General features: G+C 39.8%; 1 protein-coding gene across 2 annotated transcripts in view; it reads right to left on the bottom strand.

Moving 5' to 3' along the window:
- Positions 1-472: 472 nt before the first annotated feature.
- The window catches only part of LOC140931192 (uncharacterized), a 47,301-nt gene continuing 35,774 nt past the window's right edge, over positions 473-11,999 (bottom strand). Inside the window, exons 12-16 of one of the 2 annotated variants that reach the window (XM_073380954.1) lie at positions 8,670-10,861; positions 8,293-8,350; positions 7,963-8,196; positions 7,609-7,686; positions 473-1,182 (exon numbers count right to left, since the gene is read on the bottom strand). In XM_073380954.1, the coding sequence (XP_073237055.1) occupies positions 989-1,182; positions 7,609-7,686; positions 7,963-8,196; positions 8,293-8,350; positions 8,670-10,861 (2,756 nt within the window). In that variant the 3' untranslated portion in view covers positions 473-988. The remainder of the gene's footprint in view (positions 1,183-7,608; positions 7,687-7,962; positions 8,197-8,292; positions 8,351-8,669; positions 10,862-11,999) is intronic. The other variant, XM_073380953.1, reaches the window with a different exon arrangement.

Below are 11,999 nucleotides of genomic sequence, written 5' to 3'. Positions count from 1 at the left end.
GCATGGTTTTTCAAGATTGGAAAAAAAGAAACCGGGTTATGAACGTTTCTTTTTAACAGCTATCTTCTTTCTTGTTTCTTTCTGACTAACTTAATTGTTTTCAATTTAAGTGCAGTCGAACTGACTCCACACCACGTATTTCTTTACAAAACAAGGCCAGTTTCCTGCTTTAAGATTTTTTTAGTTTGCAGAATTTTACGCTAAACAATCTAGCTATCTACAAATCAATATTTAGAGAAAAACATGTTATACGTTGGCAACAATTACGTATAATGAAAATTCCATTTCACTTTAAAGCCTGACGGCTTAAAATGCAAAAATATTCAATTTTTTCGAGTAACTAAACTTAATTAAATGTAAAGATGGCTTTGCTTCCATTACTATAATATCATCTCGGGTTGCAGCTATATCAGTTTAATAAAGTTGTGTATCAAAAAAACATTGCTAACACTTACCTGTAATAGTTCAGGTTAAGCGTGAAGCATGCAGACGGTAACTATAACATGATAACGTCCTTTTGTGCTACACTGACTTTATACAAAAAAAAACTAATTATTATTGGTACTACATCTTTGTAGTATAAAAAAATACCAAAGAAAATTATAGCATTTTTTAGCATCTTATTTCTCTTTTTTTTTCTTCTTTTTTCTCTTTTGGATTGTAGGCGAAAATATTTATTTCAACACTTGTCTAATGACGATCACTTATAAATAAACTAAGAGTTAATTTTCAGATCTGTATACAATTAACGAAACCGACAGATGCACTTGCAACACTGCTCTCCGTGCTTTGCCGGACGTGCACAAAACTAGGAAGCTAAAAGAACGATACCGGTCGTGGGATCAATCGACAGTATACCTTTGAAAGTTGTTCCTACATACTTAACTTTTGTTTTCGGTCTTACGGTGTAGTCTTAATGACTGCCTCGAGGATCAACTGAACTGAACATGTACTTGAAGCAAAATAATAACAAAGAGATTATCATAATTTATAGTAAGTCGGCTGATCCTGGAAGTCCGCTCATGACGAGTCTGTCGTAAAGTTCCCCAACCATCAAATGGCGGTGTTTCGCAATAAGATCAAGAACAACGTCGCACGGGTTGGTGGTTCTCTTATCAAGAAAGCGGATTTCGTTGTAAGACATACCAAAGCTCTCTGCAAGCTGTTTCCATTCTTCTCCACCTAGCAAACAAAAGTGATTTAAAAGTTTCAGATTCCGTTTTATTGGAAAGTTTATAGAAACAGTAGCGCTTAATAGGAGAAACCTACTATCTAGAACACTGAATGATATTTTTGTGTGACGTCAGATGCGTTCTTCAAGACAACTGGCTTTTTCTTTGAAGTATGAGGTATGATTTTAATTTTAAACTTGTTGAACACTAAGTTTAAAATAATTTTTATGAGGATGACATATAATATTGCAATGGGGTGCTTAAGTAACCAAGACTACGATGGCAGCGAAATAAGTGTGACTTAATGTGGCTCGATGGGTAGTATTGCTATTAATACATGTAATTAATAGCGAACAGTCATTGGCCAGAATTGATCATGTGACCTCTACATGTGCTTTAGTTGTTGGACAATCTCCTAGCGTTAGGCCTTGACAAAAGTCGCTCCGTGATCTCTGTCATTCGCCAGATCACTCTCCGTCCAAAATCGATCCAGGAGCCTCTTCCTTACTCCAGGCAACTCTGTTTATCGTCAGTCACCTTAAAGAAACCAAACGTCCTTTATTCAGCCACCGGCTTTTATTGAAAGAACTCCAGCTCATTTGTGGCGACTCTTGGTGTGTCATCTTTCCACGCTTCCTCAATTGAGTATCCTCAACCATGGCAGCTTGCAAGCCTGAAAGATCAGTCAAACAACCACTCAATCCAGATTTTGTGTGTGACTTTCCTACTATGGTTTTTCCTACTGATTTTGATCCAAATGCGACTCCCTCGGCGGCCGCTCAGTCGGCTGCACAGGTCCCAGCGACAACGCCAGCTTTGACGGGCGCTGTGGCAAAGAAGAAATCTACAAAATCCGCCAACATTCAAGACCAACTGGAGCTGGAGCGGTTAAAACAGCAAAAACCTCAACTGGAGTTAAAGCTTCTTTCACAGAAAGAAAAACTCGGCGCAGAAGCACTCCAAACAACACAAGTCAAAATGTCAGCTGATGCACGTGGTCAACTTATGCACGACCAGTCGCAAGAAAAAATCCTTGCGTCGCTTATGAATGAACTGACCCCACCGTCGCGAGAGGAGCAGATTCAGCTAGCAAATCCCACCTTTCCGGTTCTGCAGCAGCTCAAAGCAAGTGCTAAAGGGCACACTGTTTTCTCCGCAAAAGGTACGTTGGATTATGATAAAATTGACATTTCAGAATTTGTGTTTGCCTTTCTTGAGTTTGTTCAACAACAGCAGCAATCACAACACCAACATCTGCTTCAGTTTCTCCAGTTGCTTATGGAAAAAGCTATGAACTACTCCTGGCCGAGTGTTCGAAATTTTAATTTGTCTATTAACCAAGCGTTGGCACAAGGTAGGCTTACCTGGGGTCAAATGGATGTCATTCAAGCTCGATCGAATACTTTCTTTAGTCATGCTGATCTTCGTTCCAGTCAGAATACAGGCTCCAAGTTTTCAGGTCCATGCCAGCAACGCGACCCCCCTCGGCGAGAGCAGAAAGATATGTATTGTACTGACTGGAATTATACCGCCAAATGCTCTTGTAACATCACTGACCCGGAGTACAAGAACACGCATCACTGCAGAGTATGTGATTCTGATCAGCATCCCATGCTCCATTGTGCTAAACGGAGATATCCTATTCCAACTAACAAATCTGCTCAGCAAAAGCCACAATGACTAGTTGAAAACATTGACATTATCGAAACGGTCTTGCGTTCAGGCGACTACAATTTTGCTCTTGCACAAGTGCCCATTAAAACCTCGTTCAATATTGACAACTGGATCACATACCTGCATGATTATGATGATTTTATTATAGTCCAATACTTGCGTTATGGTTGGCCAATTAATTATCAGTCAAATGTGTTGCCACAGTCTACTTTGAATAACCACTCCTCTGCCATCAAAAACAATTTGTGTCTGATGGATTATCTCGTTGAGGAACTTGCTCATGGAGCAATTATTGGTCCATTTTCGTGCAATCCATTTTCCTGTCCATGTGTTGTGTCGCCGTTACAAACAGTGCCAAAACGGGACAGTTCAAAGTTACGGGTGGTTCATGACTTAAGCTTCCCTGAGAGTGCATCAGTTAATTCCGGAATACCAAAGGATAATTATTTAAATCATGAATACAAGTTAACACTTCCAGGTGTTGATAGACTTACTCACTTCATTCGATTACGTGGACGTCATTGTCATATCTACAAGAAAGACCTTGCCCGGGCCTTCCAACAAATGCCCCTGGATCCCAAGGATGTTCCTTTTCTTGGTTTTGTTGTGAACAAGCAACTATATTTTCACACACGCTTTCCTTTTGGACTTCGCTCGGCCACTATGGTATGCCAGCGAGTAACAAAAGCAGTGATTCATATATTAACTACAGAGGGTTATCTTGCTGATGTCTACATTGATGACTTTTATGGCGTTGAGTTAGCAGAGTTAGCAGGTGTAGCATTCAAAAGGATGACTGAATTGTTTGATGAACTGGGCTTGGAAGCCTCCCCCGCCAAAGATCAATTGCCGAACACACAAATGCTTGTGCTTGGAATTTGGTTCAATACGGATGACATGACTGTATCGGTTCCTGAGTTTCGATTATTGGAATTACGAGCTGAATTTTCTCACTGGCTTGAACTGGAGCAAGCCACTAAACATCAATTGCAAGTCCTCATTGGTAAATTGAGTCACGTGTGCAGTTGCGTGCGCCCTGGGCGGGCTTTTATGTCGCGTTTGTTGAATGAACTGCGCAGTTGTGATTCGCGTAGAAGAACTATTCCTGTGTCATATGAGCTCAAACTGGACTTACAGTGGTGGCTACATTTTCTAGACAAATACAATGGTGTCTCAGTGATAGGTATAGAGTTTCTAGAATCCAGCGAACAGTTATTTTCCACCGATGCTAGCCTGACAGGATGTGGAGCCATCTGTGAAGGAGAATATTTCCATGAACTCTTCCCGCCAATTATTACTCAGCAGCAGTTATCCATTACGCAGTTGGAACTTCTCACAGTGGTTGTGGCAGTCAAGCTATGGCAATTAAAGTTAAAAGGCAGATGCATAATGATTCACTGTGACAACCAGGCATGCGTTGAAATGATAAACTCTATGCGTAGCAGGCACGTTTTCTTACAAGCTTGTTTACGGGAATTATGGCTGACATTAGCAGTTAACAACATCATGCTCAAGGCTGTGTACATTCCTGGACATGGAAACACATTAGCAGATTGCCTTAGTAGGTGGCACACAGATGCCATCTACCAATCACGATTCCATGCCTTAACAGTTTCCCTTGAGTTGCAGCCAGTTACAGTTAACCCTCTGCTGTTTTCCTTTACCTGCACTTAACCTGCTGACGTTTAATATTGGTATTTATTACATACTTTGCAGAATCCCTGGTCCATTACCTTGGTCTGCTCAAGAAATCAGCACTTAGTGAAGGAACAATGCGTACCCGCAGAACACAACTTAAAGCCTATTTCTTACTTTGTAAAACTTATGACCTACCAGCCTTTCCGGTAACTGAGCAGGTCTATTGGCTCTATTTAGCCTTTCTTGTAGGTTCTTTTTCTTCATATAATTCTGTTAACAATTATCTCAGTTGCCTTAAGCAAGTTAATCTATACTTAGGAGCTGATGTCACCTTTTTTGCATCATCACAGATTAATTTTCTCAAACAGGCTGCCAAACGTGTGCTAGCCAAACCAGTAGGGCGTAAATTACCTATTACTGTCGAAATTTTGTTAGCCATTTTCAAGTTGTTGGATTTTCGTCATCCCTTGCATGTTTGCATGTGGACAATTTTTCTTGTTGCATTTTTCTCATTGTTACGTAAACCTAATTTAGTTCCTACCACAATAGCCGATGTTACTAGTGCTTCAGCTACTCACTTAAGAATTAGCAATGTTAGCTTTCATCAAGACCACTGTACACTCCATGTACACAAAACCAAAACTATTCAGTTTAGGCAGAGGGCCCTTGAAATTGTTCTGCCATTCATCCCTCACTCAGTGTTATGTCCTGTTTCCGCATTGAAACGTCATCTTCGCTATGTCCCCGCGGACACCGAGGCACCTTTATTTACTATTCATATCTCAACAGGATTCAAGCCTGTTACAGGGTATCATTTTGCTAAATTCCTTAAGTCTTGCATAGTTAGTCTTGGGTTGGATCCCACACAATATTCTCCCCACAGCTTCCGAAGGGGAGGTGCTACTTTTGCCTTTCATGCTGGTGCTTCACCCTTGTTCATTAAATTCTTAGGGGATTGGTCATCAGATGCTTATATGGTTTATTTAGTTCTCAACACCACTCAAAAACTCAATGTTGCTAAAACCTTAGCTCAGCACATCCCTACAACTCATGATTCGGTCACTACCACTTAGCTTTCACTACTTCCTCATTACTTCACATCTTGGGTTTTGGGGTCTGTCTTTTGTCAGATTTCTTGTTTGTCATTTTGCCAATAAACTTGTTGAACCCATCTTGGTGTGACAGTAATTGGGTAGTATTAATTTATGTTAATACATGTAATTAATGGCGAACAGTCATTGGCCAGAATTGATCATGTGACCTCTACATGTGCTTTAGTTGTTGGACAATCTCCTAGCGTTAGGCCTTGACAACCCACCCTTTCCACTCTTAGGGTCTGTCTTTTGTCAGATTTCTTGTTTGTCATTTTGCCAATAAACTTGTTGAACCCATCTTGGTGTGACAGTAATTAGGGTTTTTCAGGATCAAACCCTCCCAAGTTTGAACATAAACTACGTCACCATTAACCGACAGATTTGGAAAAATTACCACTACAGCTGTACTAGATAAAGATGAAAATTTGTTCTGATCATGGTTACAATGGCAACGAAATGACGCCATGAATTTCTCGGCACTGGGAACTGTCCTTCCAAAATCGTTCACGAGAGCTTTTTCCTTCAATAGCCGCCCCGAAGTTTTTGAAGTTTCAGCGCAATCGGTAAGTGCGGTATGGAGATATCGAGATATATTGGAATGGTTAGAAATACGGGTAAAAACTGGACAATATTGATGTTTGGCCGTTATCTGTAGAAAGCGAAGAGTTTTGAAATGCAATTTCACCTCATAGTAGTTTCAGTCTCTTTAAAAACGCGTGTGAAAGATCAAGGAGATAGCTCAAGGCGATTGCTAGAAAGGATGCTTTGATTAGTATGTATCGAGGAGCTCTAGTTAGCGGTTTTGTAAACATTTTGGTCAACTTTAACAAATAAGCGAATAATTTTTAAACCACTCTATAGATGCTTTTAAAATTTAAGATTTTCGAGATTAACCGTCGTTTATATGACCTTTGAGTTTCAAGATTATTGATATATTGTAAGGCAGTAAATTAATTAAGGGCTACAATTCGCTAAAAGTTTGCCAGAAATTTCGTGTTACAAGTGAAAGCCTCTCATTTTTCATGGGTATTGTCTCCAAGTTTTATCTTTTCGTGGACAACAACAGCTAACATTTCTGCATATTTCAAATGCATCGTTAGTTACTGCTTTTCACCAGCCACCTCAAAATGAATAGAGAGAAGTTGTTACGTCACGTTGCCATGGTAGACGAATTTCTGGATCTCAGGAAAACCCTGGTCCTGCATCTTTTTTCGCTCAGCTAATGAGCCGAAATCGATTAATGTTGAGTTGTTTGAATATTCTGACGGTGTTATAAGAGGATCTGATCGTGGGCGAAAGGAGCCAAAAGATAGCCGGTGTCGCTACAGCCTCTCAGTGAATGCAAAAGAGCGAAAAAGGCTCTCGAAAAAGTTCAACGACTCCCATTTTGCAATTAATTTCTTAAGGAATCTAAAGACGTTTAAAATGATAATGGAAAATTTGTCATGGCATGTTTTGTTCCATCAGAAAATGTCGGCTTTGAAAGTTTCCCGTCGTGGTCGCACATTCGTAACCTTCAGTAGATAATTTTTTTTTCAGCCTGTTTTTTGTCGTAACTTCATAAGTTGCGCCTTTAACTGCGATGGTCTTTCATGCAGTTAGTTTTCTAACCATAATTTAGTTAATTTAGATGGGAAAACCTAAATAAAATTTTTGTTGTTGTTGTTGTTGTATTGAATATAATTTACTGTCAAACTCAGAAAACCGTGAAAACCTGAAAAATTTCAGGAATGTTGATTGTGTACTGGCCAATCACAATAAAGTTCAGGATACGCAAGCAAACCTCAAAACCACAAACTAATTACCGTTACTGTTTACGTTTTAGTTATCTCGCACCTTATTGGCTAATTTCTCGCAACACAATAACATTCCATAAATATTTCTGGTGTTCAGGGTTTTGTGAGTTTCACAGTAATGTCTGGAACTAGTAAATAATCTTTTCACGTGATATTGACAATATTGTAGAGACATAATTTTGGCATTTTTTGGGGACACAGGTGAGAAGCTCTCAGGAAATAAATAAAACTTACCACAAAGACTAAATGTTAGTTCCTTTCTCATCTTAAAGGGAATACAAAGCACATCGAGGTTCTCGTTCAATAAAGGACCTGGTTACCAAACAACATAGTGTGAATGAAACAAACTACCATAACTGTACATACAAATCTCTGTATATACTTCTACATCTACAAAGTTCCAACATAAACTTTTTTTAAGGTCTAAAAGTGGCGAAAATGAGGTGGCTATTGTTGAAAAGAGAAGTGTTCTCTCGAGTTCTCTCCTGAAAGATGCGGGAAAAACTTCACTTACTACTTAGAAGTATCTTTCCTCGTGGTAATAAAAGAAAGAAGGACTTTTACATGGTGTTTTTGTTGTGGACGTACCTGTAGTACCGGCAGGTGCTATCGTCCTCAAGTACTCAATTACGTCGATTCTGTTTTGAGATTTAGCTTCATTAGCGAGATACCGAATCCATCTTTGCGTCCCACGCTCTGGATTTTCCAGTTCTGCTGGAGTTAACTGCAGATACTCTTGAAATTGAACTACAATTTCCTTGGGTTCTTTCGACTGAGTCTGAATACACTGAAGAACATCATGGGGAAGAGCAAGAGACTTCTCTATAAATTAAGTAAACATGTTACAATAGAAGGCTTCAAGTGACTGCAATAAATATTATGACTTTTAAAAAGTACAACTGATCTAAGTGTTCTTGCCTTCTTGGTAAGTTACATAGCTTCTCAGTTCTCCCACGTCACATCCAGATGCACCTTGCTGCTTGAGAAAAATACATAATCAACGAATTAAGAATATACAGTTTGGAAACCCTTAATTTTGTTGTTGCTTTAAAGTATATATATTTTTTCATTACAGTAAGTTGTATATTATTATAGATAATGATATCTTTTGTTAAAAGTGGTTAAATTCAAAGTGACAAGATCAGGTAATTTATGTACTCTGCATGCCCTTCCTGAAACAGCTTATGCTTAAATTTTGTATATTGAGGAAGTAGTAGTTGCTGTAGTTTTAGTAGTATTCGAGAAGAACACACTCGTGAATTGTATAAATTTACATGAGTAAGACAGATACGCACCTGATCCACTGGATTCCTGCTTTCTTCAGGGACTGTGAATGAAAACCAAGGTGCAAACATTTTGATGCGAATTCTGCAATCTGCACGAAAACCAGGTCGGTTGCAGTACTGACATTTCTGAAGCTCGGATTCAGACAACAAGTGAAGACACTCACAGCCACGGACATCATGAGTACGACAGCTGACAGCATTCCCCTGCGAACACACTGGACAGCAAACGCACATTTCGTATGTCATGTGTTTTAGCCAGCTAAACTCTCTCCGCATGCACTCGAGAATGAGTCTAAGTTGCCAATGAATTGCACGACTGGTGGCTAGATTAGAATAATCATCAATGAAATCCGCCTCCATTGCTCCACAAAAGTCGCCTCCATCGTGAAGGGCGATTTCAATAGAAGAGGAATGACACATAATGATAACAGACACCCCTTGATCAGGAAGGATGTGAAACCGAGCAAAATTACTGAACAGTTGGGGTTGTATCTGGCTCTTCCACTCCTGCTTGCACCACTGATAAAACTGGAGAACTAGTCGTGTGAACAGGCCTGGAGGCACTCGTCCTAAATCAAACCTCACAAAGAGTGAAGGGATTCTCACAGAGGAAAGGAGCTCAACGAGGTTGTGCGAAGGGGGCGACATCAGCACGGACGGCACCAGGTACTGTTTGTGTTCTCCGTCAGATGGCCAGGGGCAGAGCAAGCTGAATCTCTCCATTAACGCGATAAGGCTCCCACAGGTTTCTCCACTGTACATATCAATCAAAGATTTCCACTCGTGAACCAGGAGCCTTTCATCTAAGATTCCAGTCTCGTGCAGCTTGAGCCAAAACTGTTCAAGAATATACTCTGTCGGCTCATAACGTTTAACACTGATTACCTTCTTGAAGATATCAATGAGCCATTGGGGATCTAAGATCACCATGTTGTTCAATTCTGGTGTTTCATTAAAATGAATCAGAACCTTTTGATCATGCAGAAAATCAAGCATAGTCCGAAATTGCTCATCGTCGTCGATCGCACACTCATCTGTTGCAATTTGCTTTGCTTCATTAATGGGTATCCATTTGTACTGCTTTTCAAGTAAAGACCGGAGAATATGTTCAAACCTTAACCACTTCAATGGAACGGCCTCCTTCATCTGCGGAAGACTTTGGGCAACAGAAATTATTTCTTCCCTGAGGCGCGCTATCTCAGGACACTCGTTTTGGCTTCCTGATTTCGTGTTATCGACAACAAAAACGTCCTTAAACAAATGATTTCTGTAAGGCTTGTTTTTGAGAAGTCCATAGATGTCAAGCGCCAACTCTCTGGGATCCCTGTTCCTACAGTAGGGTTCATCGGCATGAGTACATACCAAAAACACTTTAGGTAATATTGTGGGTGAGGCAAGGGACACAGACATGTTCTGCCCATCAGCGTGTGGACCAACCAAAGAATAAACTGATGAAAGCCAAAAGTCAAGATTGTCTAAATTTGTCTTGTTGCAACAAATGTCTTCTTTGTTTTTGTACAGCCCTTTCCTCACAACAATGTTAGCTTTCTGGTACGGATCACAGCTTAGATCACAAGTTAAAATATATATGGCTCTCTCTGTCAGGAAGATTGGATGGGTAGCATAGTAAACGGACTGTCCACCAAAGTCCCAAATAATGGAGAATAGCTCGTCCTTTTCTTCATTCCTTTTCATATTTAGCAGAAGCTTTTTCACCAGCTCTGCTACACTTTCTGGGACTTCGTTTGCAAACGGAAGAGTGTATCTTTCTGAGCTTACTTCTGAGTACTTAAGTGATGCCTCAGGCTTACTTTTGCTTGGTTCCTTTAAAAGTTGTCTCTGAGATGTTTCTTTTTTCGCATGTACCTTTCCGACATCCTTTAATGCTCCAAAGACCGACCGTGCTATATGGTGCTCAAAGCAAGCCTCTGAAAAAGGTTCACTTTCTTCGTCGTTGTCACCTGTTCTCCAAATTTCCCTCGAAACCTTAAAGTATTCAGGATCAGTCTCTATTCCTTCAGTGCTCTGTTCCTTTGGATTGAACTTTTCTCCCTTCAGAGATTTCTTTAGACTGGTCTTCCCTGTCCGATCGTGCCCAATTATCATAACTGGTACTCTTTTAATAAACGCTTTCCCATCCAAAAGAGCTTTGTTGTAGGCTTCAATGGCCGCGGGACCTCGCGCTTGGATATCCAAAGGGGCTATAACAAGAAAGAGATATCAACTTCCTCAAAGCCAATACCATTGCAATTTTAAAAGCCATTTTTAAAGCAGTGCTAAATAGTGCCAACAAGAAACATGCACGGGCTGTTTTGGTTTTCTTTTCCCTGGCTGAATCATGCTGATGCAGTAGTCGGGCCTTGAAGCTCACAACAGCTAACAGAGGATTCTTTTGTAAACTAAACGAACTAGATAAACAATGCAGCCTAGCCCTGAAACAACAGAGCTACGTGTCATATAATGAATAAATGAATGACAAGAATTTCGAACAGCTTCAGTTTATGTCGTTTGGAAATAAAAAGTAGACAGACTGATTCGTCTGATTTATTGCATTGTTTTTCAAAGCAATTCCTCTTAATTTAAAAAGATTTTCCCTCAAGAATTCCACTGAATTAATTGACAATACGTTGTTTCAAAGGAGATGTAGCAACAATATTGAAGATTGTCCAATGAAATTTAGGATTTCATTGATGCTCAGTTACATAGAGGCCTGTTTTCGGATGATACTCTCCTTTATTACGGGTCTGGGGTGGGGGAGAGTTGTCCAAATGTCAGTTGTTAGTTCAAATTTGCGTTATTTGTCAGTTTCCAGTTAATTGAATGTTTTAGAATTAACTAACAACCTAAGTTCGTTTATGAATTGACTCCTTTTGAATCTCCCGCAGCAAAGAAAAGAGCACACTTAAGCTGTAGTTTCTCATAATGAGATACCGAACACTTTCGTTTTGCAATGAACAAAGTGAACACACGTTTGCCTGCTCATTTTTGTTAGTTTTCAGTATTTTCATTCGCCACTCTGATCATGTACCTTCCTTGCGAAGTACGCACGTAGTTTTGTCGTCCAGATCTGCTTACACTGGCATTTTGACCTTGTCCTTATTATAAGAGAGATCGGCGTCCGAGTCTGTCTCATATTCGTCTAATTATGTTGGACGTCGGACGTCACCAACGGCCAAGTAAAACAGTCACAGAACAATCATCCACAAAGGTGTCATCTATTTTATTTAGCTTCGCCTAACTAAAAAAATGCTTATGTACACAAAATTATTGGACAGGAAGACCAATCATCGTAGCCAATAAGAGTGAATCCCACGTTACAAAAATATTAATATATATATG

The sequence above is a fragment of the Porites lutea genome, chromosome 3 (genome assembly GCF_958299795.1).
Source record: "Porites lutea chromosome 3, jaPorLute2.1, whole genome shotgun sequence".
NCBI lineage: Eukaryota > Metazoa > Cnidaria > Anthozoa > Scleractinia > Poritidae > Porites > Porites lutea.
The sequence above is the reverse complement of the archived record's forward strand: the minus strand, read 5'-3'. Positions and strand labels throughout refer to the sequence as shown.